Source organism: Thunnus albacares, chromosome 16, assembly GCF_914725855.1.
Source record: "Thunnus albacares chromosome 16, fThuAlb1.1, whole genome shotgun sequence".
Lineage (NCBI taxonomy): Eukaryota > Metazoa > Chordata > Actinopteri > Scombriformes > Scombridae > Thunnus > Thunnus albacares.
In genome coordinates, this window is record NC_058121.1 from 17,010,161 (window position 1) to 17,032,960 (window position 22,800).

Below are 22,800 nucleotides of genomic sequence, written 5' to 3' on the forward strand. Positions count from 1 at the left end.
CTCTCACCATTAGTTTCATTGCCAATTGTCAAATGGCAAAAATCTCAGATTCAACTGCCAAATTCTAAAGTGTTCTTGGCTCAAAGCTGGGCTTTCTACCAAATTGAATGGATATCTGTTCAGATGTTTTTCAGATATCCTCATGGCAGAGACAGGGAAACAATCTGATAGGGCTTACAGGATGTCTACTGTGTCTCTTTCTCTCTATGACTCAATAATAAAAAGGTACATCTGTGAGGAGTCGTCTGACTGGAAGGCAACCATAAATGTTGGACTCCCCCTACTGGTGTCAGGCTACAATGTAAGATTGTTTTATGACAAAGTAGATTATAAACTGGGTTGTCTGGGTCATGCTGACTCAACTGAAGAAAAGTGGTTTCACCAGAGTGTGACAGATGACAGCTAACTGGCCGGGCAGAGCCATTGTGATGTTCACACCCAGTCCGACAGCAGGCTAAAGTTATCATGAGTCCAGGGCAAAAAAAAAATAAAGACATTACAGGCCAAGAAAAGACAAACTTCATTTGGAAACAATGAAGACAAAAATGTGCCGGGATAAACTGTGAAACCACACAAAATCATTAAACTTGAAACATGATCCTAGGACTTATTTTCTGTAATTTCCTGTTGCTTACTCGTGCTTAGTACGGAAGAACCATCAATAAAAAAGCTGAACCCGGGATACCAAAATCTTTTTTTTAATGAAGTAATAATAATAATATACAATATAAAAAATTGACTACAAACAGAAAAATAAAAATGTCATGACAATAACAGAAATAAGCTACATTATGGGATTCTCCTTAAGACACCTGACTGCTGACAGAGCTGCTGTCTGATAGATACCAGACCTGATAATTCACTAGACTTTTTGCTGAAGACGCTTCATATATTGGTACCTCTGTGTCAGGTCGAAGTAATTCATTTTAATATTCTCTGACAACAAAATCAGCCTGGATTTATTATTTTGTGAGTTGAGATTCTGGGAAAAAGGATGTTTATATGCACTTATGAACAAGACTCATGCTCAGGGAACACAATCGGCCCTCCAGGGTTCTAGTTTGTGAAAGTACAATCAACATTTATATTTCGAGCAAAATCCAAGTCAAGAAAACAACTAATCACAAAAATGTTTCTGAAAGTACGTCTGGTTTTGTGTGTGTGTGTGTGTGAACCGTCCACTGTCATGATTGCACCTCCGTCTGTTTGCGTTTACCGCCTACATAGGTGTGTGTGTGTGCTGCGTGGAGGAGGGCGAGGCAGCGGCGGCGGAGGACGAGAGTGAAGAGGAGGAGGACGAGGAGGGCTGAGGGGTGGAGGAGGAGGCTGTGGGGGCGGAGGAGGAGGAGGAGGAGGAGGAGGAAGCGGCGGCAGCGGCGGCGGCGGCGGCAGCAGCGGCAGCTGATGATGAAGTCTCTATCTTGCTGGTGTGCGTGATGAAGCGCAGGCGCAGCTTCATGGCTGGACGCAAAGTCATGATGATTTTCTCCACCTAGAGAGAAAAAGAGGAAGAGAAAATGAACACACAGATGTAGACGGATGGATGGATTGGCAAGATAGGGAAGAATAATATATCAATAATCATATGAGGGTTGAGTTAGGGAGAGAGATTGTACTGGAACAGTTTAGGAAAAACAACAAAATGATTCTGTTTGAGGTTGTTCGGGTTTAAACTGATTCTCTGACTCACTAAATCAAATTAAGGTACAGTGTAATTACCAGTTCAGCACGTACCATATTCATTTATGTTACATACTCGATTGTTGCGAATCACAGCACTCAAAAAACAACAACACGTATAACTAGAGCCTCGTTCTATAAGGCCAATAGCAGCTTTGTCCATAAAAAATCAATGACATTCCCATTAAAGTACACTCATCTTGGCCTCGAGCACAAAGTGCAGCTAGTTTCATCTCCTCTAATTAACTCTGCTGTCAGGTCTGGACACCGGTGGTGAGTCGTCTTGCAGCACAGAAGGTGACAGACTCAAACTAAATACGGAAAATGGAAATAAAAACTGTCTCCTGAAGAGCAGCGAGTTCACGGATGTAACCTTACGTGATGTTTGGATGATGAAGGTCTCCAGTTTTAGTATTTTTAATCAGTTCCCTCTTTTTTATTTTTTATTTTGTGTGCTTCTCTTACCTTTATGACTGTCTACTGTTCTTTTGAAACAGGTTGTCTATAATGACAACCTATCAAAGTAATAAAACTGGTTATGTGCTTTCAAGTTGATGATTAATTTTCTATTTAAAACACACACACACACACACACACACACACACACAGAAAGGCTCACCTGCTCCTTCACACTATCTCCAGTGTACATGTATTTGATGTGGTAGAGGAAGTCACAGATTGGGTCCATGTAGCTAAGATGTTGGCAGTGTTGGTCCACCGCCTGGAGCATCTCGTAGAAGGCCACGCCGATCTGAAATACACACAAAGAGGAATACAATATGTATTTAATAACCACAGACAAAATGACAAAAAGTTTTTCAAAACTATTGAAATTGCAAACTTGTATCTTTACCTCCAACATGCATCGTGTCCTCTCCTGCTGGAAGCGCTGCAGGAACGGCCCGACCAGGTGATACACGTAGAGTAACTGGAACTCTGTCTGGACGATGGGCTTCAGTGTTTCTGACAGAAATCTACACACACACACACACACACACACAGTTTCATAAACAAATGTGGGTGGACTAGTGACATAAAAACAGAAGTAAAAGAGAAACATGAAGACAGAGAGAAGAGCAAGAAGACAGAGAATGAGAAAGACTTCCTCACTTGGGAATCAGAGACAGCTGTCCGATGGATGAGTGATGCCAGACAGCGTGTGCTAACGCTAGCACATAACTGCAGTTCATTTCGCTGTAGCTCTGGTGGCAGGCTGTGAAGTCCAGCAAGGCAAACGGATAGCCGGCCCACTCCGTCTCTGACGTCAGCGCCGGAGATCCAATCACAGACACGATGCGGTCGTGGAGAACGATCCAGTAGGGTTCCTAGAAGAGGAGAGCGGAGGTGGCCATATTGAGCAAATGTTCAAAGAAGATGTGAATTCATCATAAAATGAAGGACTGGGATGATCTTTTGTGAGTGTGTGGCATTTCTCTTACAGGCAGTGCAGTGATGACAAGTCCAATGGCGTTCATCCAGGCTGTGATATTCTCTCTGGGAACAAGAGGTTGGCTAAAAGGTAAAGGGAGAACAGTGATTCATACTTTAATGGACTGCAACCCACACACATCATCAGAGCGCACAATCAAAGTGCTCAAAATAATCTGTATCATTACAAAAAGCATAGTTTCACTGCCATTCTTCTCAAAAAAATCAGAGCTTTAAACTCTTTAAAAGATGTTTTTTCTATCATACCTCTTTAGCACCACATTGAGCAGAGCGTTGCCGACATCTTTTCCCGGCACGGCCAAAGCCATCAGCTCCACGCAGGTGACGTGTAGGGCATGCGCTGCGGGGTTGGGGAACTCGTTGAACCTCCAGTCACAGTTGGGGAACGGGCCAGGTGACTTTCCCGCCATGGGTGAGAGAGGGTTAAGGAGGGTGAAAGTCACGGCACAAGGAAGTGATTAGATGCTTATATTCTGTATGGTTGTCAGTCCATGAGCCACTAGAACAGATTCCACCTTCTCTATTGTGAGAGCTACATTGGCTGCAATAAATGAACCGGGACTGACTTTACTGCAGAAGTTAAAGTAATTAGCATCGGCCTTTAAAGTTAAGAAGCATTGGGGGAGGCTAGTAGTATCAGCAGTATATTGTTTAAGTACCCCAAAGGCCCATTATCCTTTATTTGCCACCAGGAGAGTCAGTTAGAGAGCAGTGATGGATCCATCTACAAAGAGAGAAAGATAAATAAAAGGATATTGTCCACCAGACGTCCAATCAGCTTGCAGTAGTAGGTGTCGTCAGGGATCCACACGTTGTCTTCTCTGGGGTTCATGCCAAACTTCAGATATGTTTCACTAAGGCACCAACCTGGGGTTCGGTTGTCCTGTTCAATAAAGAAAAATAAATCCATTTCAAACTACGAACTGGTGCCAGTTTAAAAAAAATAATAAAAAAATGGGTGTTTGTTTTTTCCTTTCTTCCTTCATCTCGCTCTGCCTACCTTCAACGAAGACATGATGGCATGCACCAGTTTTCTCTTCAGGTTGGTTCTGTCTCTCAGGTGTCGCTCGTAGTAGTGAAGGGTGTTGTAGAGGTAGGTCACTGGACGGTCTGCACACAAACACAACAGTAAATACAAAACAATGGCTTATAAACTGCATTCACATCCCTGGAGATGAACCCTTAATTTACAAACATGTGCAGTATTCTTGTCTGTATTCCTTACATTTTCAGACATTACTCACCATGGAATTTGTACAGCCCTCCCAGATGATCCAGCAGCGTTTCCAATGACTTGGAGACAGGAAGGAGCTCCAGGAAGCGGTGGATGACGATGTCAAAGACAGGAAGGAAGCGCAGACACACGTTGCCGAAGTAAATGGGCAGGTACTGATGCTGGAGCTGCATGGGAGGGTTGACTTGGTCTGCAAGACCCTCAAAGTACAACTTCTCTGGGTATTTCTGGTAGGGGAACGACAAGTAAATATTTAATTTTTAAACATAAGAACATAGATTTATTATCTCCAAACCTGCGGTGTGTCCCTTAAAAATTAGCTTGACACTACTCTTAGCAGCTATATGTATCTAAACACAGATAAAATAGAACATAACTTTTAAATTTGTCCGCGGTGTAACTTTTTTAACATCTGAAGACAACAAAACATCACTTGTGTGTTTGTGTTAAATGTGTACCTTGTGGTAGCTCATGTGCTTGTTGTGCCAGTCACTCTGCAGCCAGTGCTCAGGAGCATTCTCCTTGACAAAATCGTTGACTCGGTTCCTGAAGTCGTTGGGCTTCAGCAGCAGCAGCTGGATTATGAAGTAACACACCTGTGCCTCATTGCCCTCATGGCTACGCATCGCCTGGAGGTAGGAGAGAGGAGCAACATGCCACATTGTCATATTTACAGGAGAAGTTACACACTAAATAACCGTCTATTTCTCTGTATGTATATCTGTCCTCACCAGACACAGGATGAGTCTGTCCAGGGTGACGATGTTGTATTTCCAGACCATGTCGTTGAGTATTTCGATGCACTTGTTGAGCTGCTGTCCACCGGCTGAAGTCGAGAACTCATAGACGAGGAAGTCGGCAAATGTGCGCACGTGAGCCACCAGTGCGCGAGCCCCGATACGCTCCAAGACCCTGAGGGATGCAAAATCAGTTTATGGTGAGCTCATCAATTAGCAGCAGTTAGCAGTTGGTTCTAAGTTAGACATAATTTAAATGGTGGCACCAGACCTGAAGCCTATCTGGTTAATGTGGTCCGTCTCTAGCAGCATCTTCCACAGCAGACAGAGGAAGAGAGGGGGTGAGCCCTGCATGGAGAAGTGGGTAATGATGTCGTTCTCATTGGCCATGGACTTCCACTTCCTGTACTCTTCTTCCACGTTCTTCTTCAGGTTGAAACGGGACTCCTGAGGAACGTTGTTCTGTTTGAAGAACGCCTGAGAGAAAGAGGTAGAGAGGTGGAAAGAATGTGGATTGAGTGAGAATAAAATAAGTTTTCATTTTCCCCATTTTCTTCCATGCAAAAGTGACCCTTTGTGCACCTGTAGTGGAGCAGGGAAGCAGGACAGAGTGTGTGAAGCCCAGTTATGAGGTGTGAAGGCCATGATGGTCTGGAGAATGTCTTTACACCAAGTCCCATGGATGGAGTCGGACCCTGTGAAAAAATCTGCACACAGAGACAAAACAGGTGACCATAACAACTTAAAAAATATATTTAAGAGAATATAGGAACAGAAAAGTGAGAGATCAGGAAGACACCAGATGAAGCATGAAAGAAAAAGACCTTTAGAAGCATCTAGGACCTTAAGAGAAGAGAAAACTAAGGTAAATCCATTTACCAGTGACATGTGTGGCTCTGGCCAGGGTGAGGATCAGGGCTCGGTTCAGCTCTTCAGACTCGGCCGACAGAACCGTCTTCGGGTCGTTGAGGAAGCGGGTGAACTGAGGCTGCACCTCCGAACTACCCAACGCTGTGATCAAACGCAAAGCTGTGCTCTCGACACTGAAGAAAGAGACGCAAAGACATGGAGATAAGTTTATAATGTGTTAGCAAGGAGTTGATCCTTTTCTGAATCTGTAGTTTGTGGTGTTTTGATGTTATTACTGGACCTCATTTGACATTTTTCAATACTAGAGCGGATTAAAGCTGCAATGATTAGTCTATTAATAGATTAGTTGATTGATAGAAACTCAAGTTTTGACATACATGTTTTCTAAAAGGCAAACGTTAGACCTTCCAAATTTTTACAATAGTCACTATTGATGGAACCTGTATTGAGCGAGTCCACAGATATAAGTACTTGGGCATCTGGTTAGACGACAAACTCACCTTAAAAGCTCATATTTCAGTTTTAATTGATAAACTGAGGATGAAATTGAGCTTTTTGTATAGGAATACGGGCTGTTTTCCTACATTCTGAAAGCAGAGAGGGGTGGAGGCAATTCTTCTGTCGGTCCTTGACTATGGTGATGTCATCTATACGCATACATCAGCCACTAAATGCCATCTATTTCGGCAACTATTTTCATAATCGAATAAACAATTTAGTCATCAATATTTGCTGGTTAGAGCTTCTCAGATTTGAGGATTAGCTACCTTTATGTGTCTTACACGACAGGAAACTGACTATCTTTGGAATTTTGACTGTTGATCAGACAAAACAAGACATATAAAGACATCACCATAAGCTCTACGGAATTATTTTTCACTATTTTCTGACATTTTATAGACAAAACGATTAATTGAGAAAATAATCAGCAGATTAATTGATAATAAAAATAATTGTTATCGTTGCAGCCCTAGTGCAGATACGACAACTGAGTTTCGGTCACTTTTATTAATAGCTTAGAGAAATATAAAACATATCTTTTTTGGAACATGTTTCTTATTTAACAAAAGAAGACAACTTTGTCAATTAAATAATGTATTAAATAATGTCTAGATACAAAAAACCGTACAAGAACAACTTATCTGATTAATGAAACAGGATTATAAATAATGAGTCACCCTGTTGTTACTGTACACAGCTCAATCAAGTTCACTTCAAAGCGCTGGTGATTAATTCAAATCGAAGTCCACTACAAACAAAGAGTAGCTGTTTGTTTTATATAAATTGCATTAGGCAACAACCTTTTTACTTGAACAATCTAATCTTATCTTGGTTTAAACTGATGTGTGTTGGGATATATGTGAGTGTGTGTCTACATTACCATAGATGCAGCTGGTTCTGGTTGGTCTGGGGCACGGCAGCCAGATTGTGTAGATGACTCAGTAGCTGGACTCTGTAGTGCGGCTGGATGTGATGCATCCTGTAGCTGAACATCTCCAGTAACGTGTGAAGGATTCCCCAAGCGTGAGACTTAAACACGTTGGGCAACAACTGGCCTAAACAGATAAGAAGCGTTCACATTAATCAGCATGTGTCTGCTGGAAAATTATGACAAATTCTGTCTGAGACAAATTAATGTTAAACACAAATGTTCAGAGCCAGTCTGCTCAACCCAGAGGACGAGCAGTGATGACTGAATACAAATTATTTTTAGAGAGACAGATATTTCTTTTTTTTTTGTAACGATGTTCATGCTTCGAGATTAAGAATGTTAATTATTTAAAAAACTTAATGGCATAGCTGTGATTAACTTGCTGCTTCCTTAAATTTCACTGAAATAATGACCTCTGAGTTAATTAATATGTATAAAATATGCACATTAATCTATGTCCACTGCACTCTGGGACCAAATGTCATCATCAAGGCAAACTAACTTCAATTTAAATTAACAAGACTCTAAATACAGTGTTTCCCCGATATTCATTCATTCATTCATTCTTTCATTCATTCTCACTCTCTTCGTTCTTCAAAGAACATCTACGTGTTTTTGCAAGAGTAGCGTTGCTCCGTTAAGGAATAAGGCAGCGCGCGCGTGCGCGTGTGTGTGTGTATGTGTGTGTAAATGTGCGCGTGTAGTTGCGCGAGCGCAGAGGGCGAGCGGCAGAAACATGATGTGGACGCGAGCGGAGCAGAGGAAAAGTTTAGCAGTAAGTTGTCAATCCGGCAGTAAATGTACAGTACAGGCTGTGTGTCAGTTAATAAATGCTGCAGCTCCTCAAGAAAATACTCATCTATCGAAGGGGGTTAGCCCCGAAGTTAGCAACAACGCGTTAGCTTAACTTGACCAGGCTCACTGAAGGTGGACTGACTTTTAAGGTGGACCAGCAATTCTCATTTTAGTGTCAATTTCCCCTAGGGGAAACACTGAAATGGGTAGAAAATATTATATGTAAAGCTTTTCATAAATAATTCATCTGCTGTTTGACTATTTTGTTGCTGAAGCTTTGATGCCTCATTAAATATGTCTTTGTATTTAATTCAGTCTATTTGATCTTATAAGCGTGTCTGTTAGCCTGCTTTACCCTGATTAAAGCTGTGAAACTGTATACAACACACTGAGGTTGATCAAATCTTTTTCCTGCTTTCTTCCTCCTCACCCTGCTTGTTAATCTGTGCTTCTTGCGTGCGAGACGACTATTATCCTCTGAGGAACATAATGATCTGATTCTGAAATGAGGAATTAAAAAGAAAAGAAAAAAAACACACACACACTTTTTCCCTTTTGTATCTGACTACTTTTCAACACAGCAGATATTTTCAGTGAAATAAAATATTTTTGTGACTCACTGATGAATCCTTTGATGCCCAAGGACTCGATCTCCATGTAGACCAACAGTCTGCTGTATGTTTCGACCAGCGCAGGGGCCAGGGCGATGCTGGATTTAGCATGGGCCAACTTTATGACCCGCGTGGCGATACTATGGATCAAACTGGACAGACAGAAAGAAGCAAAAGAAGGCAGGAACAACTGATTTAAGAAATTATGTGTCTGATGCATCATATATCCTTCTAACATTATAAAGCATCTGATTTTTTATCTTCCATCTATAAATCTGTTCCTCACACCTCATCTTCGCATGTACAGTGAGTGAGTCCAGCAGGTTCATGGGTAGCGGGGTGACAGATCCTGATGCCATACAGTTGGTGCCGGGCAGGTTGATCCTCATATTTCCGTTTCCGTAGATGGTCTCTACCAGGACGCCCATCGGCAGCGTGAAGCACTCAGAGTTGGTGCTGTAGGCATTACAGAGCAGGGCGATCTTATAGTCGGACATGCCCAGGGTCTTGTTACGCAACGACTGCTGGAGAAACCTAAGAGAGAAGAGGAAGGGAAGAAGGTACAGTTATGGAGGTGTAGAGATTTGAGGAATTTATTGAAGTAAATACATATTTCAGGACACAATGTTTTAAAAGATACATACTCGTGGTGTAGTTTCAGAGAGTGCGGTATGGGTATTTGTAGTTTAGAGTTGTCGTTCTGAGCTTTGCGGTTCAGGTGGATCCAGATGCACGTCATGGCGAAGGAATGAGTCGACTGGGGCTTGTTAATGTCAGGAACTGGAATGCACTGAAGTGGAAGAGGAAACACAGATAAATCTGATGATGTTACCTACAGAGCTTTAATTGACCACCAACAGCCCAATAATAATACTACTAGTACTGCAACTGCTGAAAGAAGCACAATTTCAACTAATATAGGAAACATTTACAGAAACGAAATGAAACTATGTTGATATCACTGCCATTGATAAAAAATAACCATAATAAACATTTTGAATACACCAAAATAATGTCTTGGCTGTCGTGTACCTCTTTTTCTGGGTACAGCAGGTCAAAGAGCTTCATGACAGGCAAGAAGTCGGCTAAGGCGTTCTTCTGAATGCTTCCTGATATGAACTGCAGCAAGACCCACATCAGGTGGTCTCTCCCTTTAATAAGACCTCTACCTGCAAGCTAGAAATAGAGAGAGAGAGAGAGAGATTCAAATTCCCTACCTACACATGAGGGATTCACAGGAAACAATGCATGTTTGTAATCCAATGTTACAGTTAGTAGTCTTATCTCATTGTTATCAGCCTCACTGTTGACTCTTCACGCTCTTCGAATCCAAGCTGTATTAAGTTAATGCTAATGCAAACAAAACTTTTCCTGTTGCTGATAGTTCACAATAAAAAAGGTAGGTACACGTTTTTTCCAAGTCTGTCATAAAACAAAACTCTCATGCATATACATATACTGAAAGAGTTTTTGCTCTCCTGTTCATACTGGCCCCCAAAAAAGATCCCCGCAGTTCGACTTAGTCAAATCAAATGGTTACATTTCAAAGTTACAAGTCTTTTTAGTACCAGCTTCCTACTTTATGTTACTATTGCTCTGCAGCAGGACCATTTACAGTTGAAAAACCAACCTGTCTCCGCTCTCTGGTGAACAAACTAAGTAACAGGTGCACCGTTTCTAAATTACCTCACATCTAGTTTGGCAATTTCTACTTACTTATCAACTGACATATACACCAACATTATCTGATTTATCGGTCTAGCTGTTTGATTTGCGTGTGGTTTGTTTCATTTTTTATACATCCATTTAATTTATGTTTTAGCAGGGACAAAGATATCAAAAGACCATCTCTTCAAGTGGCGTGGTAGATACATATTTTCTTGTGTTTTCGATCTGCATCACTGCACTTCAATCCATTAGCGGGATTATCAGCTCTCCCTTACACCTCTTATCACTTTCCCCCTTACCTTCTGATGCAACGACAGCACCATGTGTGGGAAGCTGGCAAACTGAAACAACACAAAGAAGATGAGCTGGGAGGAGAGGTGCTGCCACAGCAACTGGCTAGTTCCTCCAATGTCTGCGTCAAAGTGTTCCTCGGTCTCCGAGCGCTCCATGGCGTAGACCACCAGGTCCACCAGCTGCTCCTCCAACACTGGGCAGCGCTGCTTATGCTGGCAGGGTAGGAGGGAAGTGTTAAAGGATAAAGAAAATAGTGGGCAGGAGAGAGAGGAATAGAAAAAAAAGGGGGGGGGGGGTATCCAGGGACAGAAAGAGACAGATTGAGACAGAAAAGAAAAGTAGGGAAGGAAACGTGGAAAGACAGAGGGAAAGGAGGGGAGACAAGAGAAAGACAGAGGGAGGGAGAGAATAAGATCATCATTTAATTACTTCACATGCAAAGTTTTGTTAATAGATGCTCCAACAATTGTTTGAAATGAACTTTAAAAAAAAACAAAAAAAAAAACCTTTTCCCTTTGCTTGCAGGACATCTCCTTCCTGCCTCTGTCGACTGGATGCAACTGACTGTCGGCCCATTCCCACATTGATCTCTTAGCCCTTAATGTTCCAGTAATTTATCACGTTTGTAACTTGATCTCAAGTGTCAGTGCAAAAAGCTTAGATAATTTGCCAATTCAGGACTTTGTAAGAGTATCATAAATTTTTAGCCACAGTGCCAGAGAAAATAAAAGCGATAAAAATTTCCCCGGGGGAGGCATGAAAAATGTCACAGCTTTCTTACAGAAACTAAGGTGGATTTAAAAAGAAAAAGAGTTCATGCCTTTGTGGGTCGTTACGACATCCAAGAACATTAACGCGTGAAGTGGACATCGTGAAAAGGTAATGTAAAAATTGTAAATGTGTGCGTTAAAATTACCTGGGGCAATCAAATCACGCTGCGCTTTCAACTGCGTTACCACGCAAAGATCGCAGAAATAAAACTGAGCATAGCAAAAAGTCATATGCAAGCAGTTTATATGCAATGATCGTGTCATGCAGGGACAAAATACAGAGGAATTACAAACTCTACAACCTCACTGGCGTATATAAACCCTATAAGGTTGTCAGTTTCATGTGTAAAAAGGGGCTTATGATGAAAAAGAAAGGGAAGGAAGGAAGAAAAATGGATGAGAGGGAGAATGAAAAGAGGGGGAGACAAAGGAGGTTGGTTAATGGGATCATAAAGCCCCAGTCAGTGATTGGTTTACTGCAGTTTCTGCCTGATTAGAAGTGTGAATCCTAACTTTAGGCCATATAATGGTTTAATGTTCATGGATTGAAGCGTTATCTACAGACCTCACTTTTTAAATTTCATTAAAAAGTTTAATTGTATGTTGTGACACCTATTTGCAGACATATCACCATAGTTATAATGTCATGCAATAAGATTCTGGTCTTTCCATTTGTTTAATAAGAAAAATGTTAGATATTTTGTAATTACCCAGGGTGGGAAACTTAATTTTACCAGTGAGTGACAGAGCGGAAGGAGCGAGGATCTCTGCATTGGCTACCACTGTTAGGACTTAACTGAGCCCTTTTCACAGATCGGGGGGGGGCACGGACACAGCACAGCAAGGAATCAAACAGCACAGCAAGGAATCAAACAGCACAGCACAGCACAGAGCAGTACAACATGGTGCAGAACAGCACGGCATAGCACTGAACACCAAACCCAACCAAACAGAGCAGCAACACAATTAGGCATGCACGCTAACAGGTTCCAAGGTGGGAGGGGGGGAGGAGGTGGTGTGATTGGGAGGAAGAAGAGGAGCTGTGAGGCTGACTCGCCTTCAGTACAACTTCTCTTCCCCTGCACCCGAACACACACACACACACTCACACATACACACACACACACACGCACGCACGCATGCTCGCACAAAGAGAGCAAGAGAAAGACGGAGAAAAAGAAAGAGGAAAAAGAGAAAGCACAAGCACATCTTCTGTCTGAAAAGAAATGGCCCTGTTGCTTATAGAGTTCACAAACTGGTGTGTTAACAACAGTAAAACCACATCTGTGGCTGGTTTATAATCCAAACTCACACACCAACAAACCTGACTACTGACAACCAAACCGACTGCAACTGAGCATGTCGTCTACCTGTAACTGACAGCTCATTTCTTGAATTTATCATTGAGTTTAATTTCAAATCTCAACTGTTGAAAATAACTAAAAGCTTTACAAACCAAAAGAGTCTTACTGTTTGCTAAAGACATGGAAGACCATCATGGCTTGAGCTACATTCTGCCAAGATTTTATCTTCATTTTCTCTGAGCTAAATTATATAAACACGATTATTCCAGGAGCTCAGAACAACATGACTGTTTGTCCCCCATAATCACTGCATAATTTAGACTTTTTGAGGAAATAGCCGTGGTAATTAAACTGGACATTAAGCACATTTCAGCAGCAATCATGTCATCTCAACATTTCAATTCATTCGGTACCTTCAGAGGATAGCTTTCAATATATGCCTTATTTATTTGGATCATTTAACGGTCAGCATAAGAAGCTTATTAAAAAAAAAATCAAATCTCCCTTATATTTTCAGTCACAGTGGACTCATATCGTAGTTCGTTAAGCGCCAAAGCTCAGTAAATTTCATCAAAGAAGTAAAACTGAATAACAAACTGAAACAAACCAACAAAAAGCCTCAAACACATGTTGGCCTTTGTTAATTGCGCATTATCAATAAAAAAAAACATCACGCAACACAGGTCAAAGGTCACTCATCCAATCAGGCAGCCAATCAGAATCACTCAACAGCCGACCTGGGCAAAACTCCGACGCCTGAGAAGCATTTGGCTTTATGTACCACACTTTGTCATGTCTTCTACTTTTGAGGCTGCCTGTGCACATTTAAATTCATATCCTGCTATTCAAGCAACAACTAATATATCACTCCATCTCTAACCTGGAGAGACAAGAGGTACTCTTTGGAGAGTAGATACATTTATAAGCGAATGCAAAGTGATGTTAGCAAAACATGAGCGTTGCAAATAATAAACTATGCAAATGCAGTTAATTTACTGGACGGCACCAGTTGCATAGAAATCAAGGTAACTAATGTACTGCAGCATCAAAGCATCAGAAGTTAGTTTAGATTGGAAGTAGAAGACCTGACAGTGAGAGAAAGTCATTTAAAGAACTTTGATATATGTCATATTAGCTAAAAAAAACCTGACAAGCCTATTTTAGGCCTACATAAAAACCCTCTGATAGATTTACATCTAGACTTTTTTCACAATTATACAACAAAGTAGTGCACGAGCTTCCTGCTATAGGGCTGCAAGTAACAATTATTTTCATCGATTAATCTGTCGATTATTTTCTCAATTAACCGTTAAGTCATGTAAGAAAATTATGAAAAATGTCAATAGCTGTTTCTCAAAGCCCAAGGTGACGTCCTCAAATGTCTTCTTTGTCCCAACCAACAGTCCATAACCCAAAGATGTTTAGTTTACTATCACAGAAGACTAAAACTAGAAAACATTCACATTTGAGAAGGTGGAATCTGACAACTTGGGACGTTTTTTCTTTAAAAAAAAAAAAAAAAAAAAGACTCAAATGATTAATAAACTGTCAAAATAGTTGATTAATTCTCTGTCGATCAACTAATCGTTGAAACACTATTTCCTGCTATTACACTGTACTTAAATGTTGTTTATGGCAGCCTGACAAGTTCTTTGACACTTATCGAGTAGTCGCTTGAATTGGAAGGCAGCTGGTTGATAGTAAAGAATACTGCTGCAATATTTGCTATGAATAAAAGAGTAGTTTTGCCCAGGTCAGCACAACACAAAGCAGCAGCATAAGGTCAGACACAAGAGGACCTCGCTAACAACAGGCAACAGGACCAGACTACATCCATACATGCAGTGCGGCAGGACTTGAAATGTCAACAGCAGGGTTCAAAGGTAGAGATACTTCATGTCAGTTACTTCGCTGGAACTAAATACGTTTTCTCATAACAAAAACTGCAATCCAGAGAACCTAATGAAGGAATGTCTCAGTGTTAATGAGCTTAGCTGACACTTGCAAGATACAATAAGATGAAAAATGTATGGACGCTGGGCGTTAGGGATACAACGAGGCTAATTTATGTAATTAAGAAAATAGCTAATAGGATTAAACAAGCAAAACCAATGTTGCAAAAACATTATGAAATTTCATAGTTCAAATAGGCCCTGAAAACTTAACAAGTTACACAAGCTATTCCCTTGAACTGAAAGACAGTGGCGGATAATATTGGCTTTGATTAATATATTTCATTGCAGATATTGTAGCATGAGAAGCAAACTGAAGAAGAAGAGGAGAGGATTACACCCACGTTGGGAAACTGAGCAGAGTACAAATGTTGCTAAAAGTGTATTTGAAAAATATCATCCGTGATAAATGACTCTATCAGCTACAGTAAACAGCCTGTCTGCCCATTGATCCGCCTGCAGCTGCCTGCCTGCAGCCCGCCATTCATCCCCTTTATTTGGACGTATCTGTCTCTCTACTCAGTGTATCTCTATAAAGCCCTGCTGTGACCATCTCAAGCTCTGTGGCATTTCCTTTTACTCCATTTCAAGTTTTCCTTTTTTTTTTTTTTTTCCAAGTTTCCCCCATTTCTAGGACAGTGATGGCATCATCTGCGTGCCTAAAAAGCTAAGCGTCCAGTGGGCTGGTTAGTTGGTAGGTCAGGAAGACCGGGAAGAGGACATACCTGGGCAATGTTCAGAGTCTAGAGAGCGCATGTCAGAGAGACAGACAAACACAACACACAACCAGAGGACAAGAGAGAGAGAGAGAAGAAAGAGAGAGAAACAAAGAAAGAAGGAGAAAGAAACAGAGAGGGGAAAAAAAAGAGAGACAGACAGAAACAGAAAGTGGTGACTAAAAGGAGCTAGGCTGTTCACTGTCCGTTCAGCACAGTTAGCATCAACTCAGCCGATTCAAAACATGCAAACTGGATTCTGTGACATTTATTTATATTTGAATTATGAAGAAAATCAAAATCAGAGCCGCAACCGGTGCTGATTAATGCTTTCTTTTAGCAACAGATGGCTGCACTCGGTGAGCTGGGCTGAGTTGAAAACTGTGTGAACCCAACAGGGCAAACTACTACTGGTGCATTATGGGTCAAGCTCACAGCATTGGCTTGCTTTACATATGGTCTTATATAGGTGTGTTATCAGGGCAACAAAGGGAGGAGAGGGTTTCCAAAGGAAGAGGAAGAGGTGGGGAGGGGAGGGAAAGAAGACGAGGAAAGAAAACTTGAAGGAAATGAAGAAAGAACTGAGGGCAGGAGGAAGAGGAGAAAGAGGAATTGAAAAGGGTGAAGAAGAGGAGAAAAGAAGTAAGAAAAAAAAAAAAGAGATGGCAAAAATTTTAAACAATGAGGGGGTATGAAAGGGATAGGAGGAGCGAGGGTAGGAGGGGGCCCTGTTAAAGAAGCAAAGAAGCGGGACGAGAAGAAGGTGACTTACCTGCTTGTTGAGTCCTAACATGTTGCAGACCATCTCTCTAGAGTACGGCTGTTCTAACACGTAGCGCAGCAAACCCGTCTGTGGCTCAAACAGGTCCTAGACACACAAAACGGACGCATAATTACTGCATATGTGCGTGCGTGTGTGTGCGCATAAGCGTGTGTAGTGTTTATGTACGTTGGTTTACCTTGTCAAATGGCAGCATGCCTCTCAGAGGGAAGCGGAGGGTAGTGGGGTCTAATTTCCAGGAGTTACAGATGGCCCCGCTGTTATTCACGACCGGTAACAGGCTGCACCGACCTAAGCACACACACATTCACGCACGAAATACGGTACATGAGCTGCATTATGTATTTTAGCCAACTACTAAAAATCACAAGTCTGCGTTTCCCCCTTTAAACCAGTTGATTTTAAACACTGCAAGGGATGTTCAGACTTCATTAAAAGTGAAAAAAGCAACAATCTGATTGCCAAAACAAGAAAAAACTTGATATATTTTGGTTGGTATTTTGTAAGCTTTCAGTGTGTGCGTTCATGTGTCTCTTACCACAGATAGAGTTGATTCTGGCTGTGGGTCTGAAGCTGTCCACAAAATCTGATATCAAACTGCCTAGCAGCTAGAAAATGAGAGAGGGACACAGAGGAATGCGACAAAGTCTTAGATACACACCGACACAGCTGCAAACATACATACACACACACAAGTAACACACACTTACCCAGTGTGACAGTTGTCCCTCTGGATACAGTTTTCTGATTTCTGTGACGGCGAAGTAGGCTGGAAGCAGGCAGGCGTTTCTGTCCAGTATATACTCTACCACCTGGAGTACACACACACACACACACACACACACATTATTGAAACAAGGTATCAGAGAAAAACATAGAAATGAAAACAAATTAAATTTGAATAATAAGGGACAAATAGTACAAATGTGTGTGTGTGGTGAGAAAGATGAAAAAGGCAGACACCTCTCTGCCAGCCAGCAGCTGTTGTACTACAGCTGAGCTGATAGTGGTAGGAATGGTCTGAATTTTATCCAGTACAGCTTTCAACAGGTCTCGAACGCCCTGAAACACACACACAAGAACACTTTAGATGGAAATATATCTGGTGGTGGAATTCTCACACACAAAAAAATACATATTACAATATTTTATGATTCCTAATAAGAATGAAGAGAGTGTCTTAAGAAAAAAATACATTAAAAAATACATTTTTAAAATAATTTGTAACAACTTAAAATACTTCCAAATGTTTTAACATCTTTTGTAATTTCTTGGCAAGAGTCAATTCACTGTTCTATTCTACAATAATGTGTAGACCCCAAGAGGAAATGTTTGTTCATCGAGCTTGTTGAGGAACTGTCTCAGCTGTGCATGTGTAAGTGTGAGCGTGTTTGCAATCAGAGACCTTGTAGTCCACCCCTCCGATGATCTTTCGAATCAGTTTGAAAGTTAAGGCCCACAACTGAGTCCTCTCCCACTCCAAATTGTCTGAGCTTATCAGGGCGACACACACCATCCTACACACAAGACAGATTCATTAGAGGCATAATTAGGACAATTAACAGGCGGATAACAGATACGAGTGCCAGTACGTACAGTAAACACATATTTTATGTCACAGCCAACACAGATTTAATTACAGATACATTTTAATGATTGATGCTTGGATGCCATGATGAGTGAATCATTTACATACTTCATGTATCATAAAATGAACATTAATACTATAAATGATGGAATAATCATCAACTATAAGCATCATTCCTCTATTCTTATTATCTAATATCTTTTGGCGAGAGCTGGCTGCGATATTAGGGTAAAAAAAATCTCTATAAATCTTTTTTGACTCTTGATATCTGTGTGCCTTTGTACAGCAAGTGTGTATGAGTGTGCGTGTGTACCTGGGCGGCAACAGACTGGTCTCCACAGCCATCGCGAGACAGTCGTAGAGGAAGGAGATTCTTTTGGGGCTGTGCTGGCTGTGTATAAACCGCACGATCCACTGCACACACTGTTCATGGGACTCCTGAAGAAAGACAGGGAGGTAATTAAGTCTAGCCAATCATTCGTAACACTGTGTGTGTGTGTGTGAGTGTGTGTGTGAGTGTGTGTCTGTGTGTGTGTGTGTGTGTGTAGAGACCTGTGGTAGCGTTCCCCAGTATTGTCTGAAGGCTCCAAGACAACTGATCAGTTTCGTCCTCTCATCCTCTGGAGTGTCCATAAACATCCTAAAAACACAACATAGCTGTTACTTTTTAGCCAGTACCTTTTTCTGTTTTATAGCCATGCAAAGAAAATAAAAGGCATTATATATTTATAGATTAACATTTAATTGGTCTTTGTGTTAAGAAATGAAAAAGAAGTACCAGCATATCACAAGTTAATATTATGCCTATTTCAACTTGACAAAATCTGCTTGTAACAACATGATAACAACACAGCAGGAGGGCTGTGTTTGGAGTCATCTTACCCAGCAAAGGCCTCTTCTATTATCTCAGTTTTCTGAGGAGAGGAGAGGGGAGAAAAATACAATTTAGAAATGTTATGTGGGGAACCTCAAACCCCTCACCTTTCTTCTGTTATTTATTAAACAGCATACTACTTTTTTCTAACAATAACGGCATTTTCATCCCAGTTGCCTCTTCTGCTGATGTGAGAACTGGCAAACAGAAAAGTTGGTAGAGATTTAAGAGTCGGGGACACTTCAGTGGAAGTTAAAAGATGTACAGTAAGTACATACACGCTTCATTTACACTTTGCAAAGATGTCATAGGGATGAGCTCAAATCACCTTTTCCAATTAAGATGGCATCACTGTGAGGTAAACTGAGTATTTGTGAATATGCATTTGCATTAAAAAGAAAACAATATTATTAAGCAGTTAGACAACTTCAATGACTTGCAGACACAATGCAGAAAAGTAGCCACATTTCTGTGTCTGCGTTGCTGTCAGTTGTTTCTAAATAACAGTGCAACGTTATTAATAGAAACAGTACAAGTACAGATATTCATATGTATTTCAAAGCAGTCGCTGTTAGCTAATAGGATAACGTAGCGTTAACTGTATAAACTGTACAAATTGATTAATTTTGATTGTTGATTGATTAATTATTTGTTTGTAAAACCACAGCAGGTTCACCGACAGGACACTGACGTTACTGAAACTAATGTTATCTGAAATGCTAACTAATGTTAGCTTAAAAACAAGTAAATAAAGATGCAAGTTACCACAACATCCTCAAAGATGCTCTGGAGCTGCGTTTCCATCGAAAGCGCCATGGTTGCAGCAAAAAAAGGGCCAATTTTCAGCGAATCATCACACAAATCTACCAGGTTGCTCCTTTCAGTGAGCGCAGGTGATGCTACCAACAAGCTAAATGCTAACAGACACCGGAATGAATGCGCCGTGAGACGTGCAACCGCAAAAACAGCCCGGAGACGCATCAGAGACAACAGCTGCAATAGTTCCGCTTTATTTTGCCATCATAACGTGTAGCACTTATGTCTCTGTAAATGTGATAATTATAATATACGATTGATAGTGTGGTGGAAAATCATAATATATTCTTCTAATCTATTGCCTTATTCATGTCTTTTAAGTCTCACATAGCCTTTGCATGAATTGAATATCATGTAACCACTTGTTACTGCCAGACGAGACTACAATCTGATCTTTCTCAGGTCATGAACACCCGGTAAATTCAGAGCAGGACAAAAAAATCAGTAACCTGTCAAGCATAAATAAATAGTGGCTGCTCACGTAGCCACTATCTAAATTTGGTCTCAGGTCTTTGCCACTTTGTTAATTCAATAAAGACCTAATATTCCTCTGAGGACTTCGCCTCTGAAAGTTTATTTCCACAACAATAGCTTTCTCAAATATCTGTATTTAACCCTTGTGCGTTTAACGTTTTATTTTTTCGATTATTTTGGCGATTAAATTTTTTTTTTATCCAATTTTGAAAATGCAACCACAGATCCCATATTAAGTCTATGATACACTGTGTAGAATAATACTAACTTTCAGCATGTTAGGGCCCTTTTAGGTCCCACTGAAACCCATTAAAACCACATTTTTTGATCCCGTGGTTGCTCCTGCATTAATTCATGCATTCTGTTTTAAAAGACTTTCAAACTGAAGCCCTGGCTTCAAAATTTTAGTTTTTACTATTTTCCAGCTGACTGAGCCATTTTCTCTTTTTTAATCCTTTGTGCAAAATGCATGCTATTTTCCTGGTTCCACTAGGGGCATTAATCCTCTATTATGAGTACTGCAGCTAAGTATATTACAACTTCAAGAGTTACGAGTACAATGAGTATGTGTGGGTAGGGATACTGAAGTGTGGTGTATGTGTGTATATGGAGTGTGCGTGCGTGCGTGTGTGTGTGTGTGTGTGTGTGTGTGTGTGTGTGTGTATGTGTGTGTGTGTGTGTGTGAAATAAGAGGGCAAGTGATTCCCATGGCATTTTTTTTCATTTGCTCTGATTTATGTGTCTTTTCAATACTGATTCATATGTGTTTGAAGAGAAAGTTCAAAGCCCTCTGATTACATAGTCGCCTACACACACCCATACATGTACTCCTTCCAGACATATGGAAACCTGCAACGCTGCAAAGGTGCAGCGAGGCAAAAACCAAACAAGGCACCATAAACCATTACTTTGTTTATGTAGCTGCAGTCGTAGCTGAACTTATAAATACAGCCAGCTCTTGAGCTATTCATTTCTTACCTGTGACACACATGCACAGACACAGGCCCACTCACTCACTCACTCACTCACTCACTCATTCATTTCTGTTCTAAATTTTTGAATGTTAAATGTTGAATTTTGTTAAATTTTGTAAAATAAATGTAGTTCGAAGTGATGTGGTATTTATGCTATATTTCTAGAGCAAAATAAAGTAATATGCCATAAATTTTGAAGGGTAATAGGACACTTTACATGCACTCTAAGTTACAGGTAACAGGTCAGATTCTATACCTTAATCTTATACTGCACAAAGAATAATAATGCATAAATTTGCTAATCATTGACATATCAGACTGTGATCTTTTTTTTTTAAATCCCCCTTGCCTTTAGTATATAGAAAATATCAAAATTTTTGTTTTGTTTTGTTTTTTTAAATAAAAATTAGTGGTATCACAAAAACTGTCATTTAAAGGGTTAAAATTCTGAAAATTAATGAATATTGGGTAGTTTTGATCAGGACTGATGATGGTTAAAAATATATCTCAGTGGGAGTGGAAATCAATATTAATATATAATATATATATGGTAGTTTTTGATGGGGACCTTTTAGGTCCCTAATTTTTTTTTTTTTTTTGAAAAAAAATCTGACATTGCACCAAAAAAAGGCATAAATTTCAATGTTGTTGCTAATCATTGACATATCCCATATTTCTTTTATAAAACTTAGGGGTATCATCACAAAAACTGGCATTTAAAGGGTTAAAATTATGAAAATGAATGAATATTTGGAAGTTATGATCAGGGCTGAAGTTGGTTTAATAAATTAACTCAGTGAAAGTGGAAAAATATATTGATATATAATATTTTTATAGCAGTTTTTGATGGGGACCTTTTAGGTCCCTAATATGCTCCACTGATACTATTTTAAAGCAAGGCCCAAGGGTTAAAAATCTGCACTATAATGAAGTGGACACAATGACAGTGGAGCATGTCGTCCACCAGATGTCACTAATGGAGGGTGTTAATGAAAACACATGTTCTGTTCTAAGTTGTTTCTGTTTCCTAATTGGTCTTGTCTTGTTTTGTTTATTGTATTTTTGTGTATTAAGACGTGGTAAAGATATGACTTTTCTGTGTAACTCTGAACCCTGACAACTGTGGGCTGCAGAGGCAAACCCAGTGCTGAAGGTTTTACTCTCAGTTATGTGATCCGGAGAACTCAGTAAACTTGCCTCATGAAACAGGCCTGAGAAGAATTAACCTGGCACTTAACAAAGCAATGTTGATGTTCCTCCAGGACTCATGTCTTAGCTAGGCTATTTAATGTTCATTTAAGATGTTAAAAGTTAAAAAAAAAAAAAAAAAAAAAAAAAAGAATCCAGCCCCTTAAGCCTTGTAGCAGTGCTGGAAAGTGGATAAATTTACCCATCAAATTTTAATGGACTTGTACTTAACTTGAGTATTTCCAATTGATGTCACTACTTTATACATGGATTACACACCACTACATTTCAGAGAAAATTATTGAACTTTTTACTGCACTATTTATCTGACAGTTGTTTGCAGATTAAGATTTTACATACCAAACATATAATGCACTTCAAAAAATTATGTTGTAACTGCTCAAACTATTGAGCTATAAAGTATAAACAAAATATATAAAATTAGCACCATCTCAACCAGCAACAAATAATGCTTACATGCTAATTCATCAATAGTAATCTAATAATAATGATAATAATCCATTTGTACTTTTTATTCATTTACGCTGCTGATGTGTTTTTACTTGAGTACAATTATCAATGCTTTGCTTGCA

General features: G+C 40.1%; 1 protein-coding gene across 2 annotated transcripts; it reads right to left on the reverse strand.

Moving 5' to 3' along the window:
- Positions 1-884: 884 nt before the first annotated feature.
- med23 (mediator complex subunit 23) lies at positions 885-19,711 on the reverse strand. 2 transcript variants are annotated; one of them, XM_044377414.1, is made up of 31 exons: positions 19,521-19,711; positions 18,764-18,795; positions 18,434-18,521; positions 18,195-18,319; positions 17,699-17,810; positions 17,257-17,355; positions 17,004-17,105; positions 16,832-16,901; positions 16,472-16,584; positions 16,285-16,380; positions 15,522-15,539; positions 10,776-10,982; positions 9,841-9,984; positions 9,453-9,598; positions 9,097-9,342; positions 8,818-8,960; positions 7,352-7,526; positions 5,980-6,143; positions 5,683-5,807; positions 5,372-5,577; positions 5,095-5,275; positions 4,822-4,992; positions 4,374-4,590; positions 4,130-4,239; positions 3,886-4,012; positions 3,376-3,541; positions 3,120-3,192; positions 2,791-3,005; positions 2,534-2,654; positions 2,300-2,431; positions 885-1,492 (listed from the first exon to the last, which is right to left on the reverse strand). In XM_044377414.1, exons 1-31 carry the CDS (start codon positions 19,569-19,571, stop codon positions 1,220-1,222), a joined length of 4,248 nt encoding a protein of 1,415 aa, XP_044233349.1. In that variant the 5' UTR covers positions 19,572-19,711; the 3' UTR covers positions 885-1,219. The 2 variants fall into 2 exon arrangements, with proteins under 2 accessions (XP_044233349.1, XP_044233350.1); XM_044377415.1 differs by lacking the exon at positions 15,522-15,539.
- Positions 19,712-22,800: the final 3,089 nt, after the last annotated feature.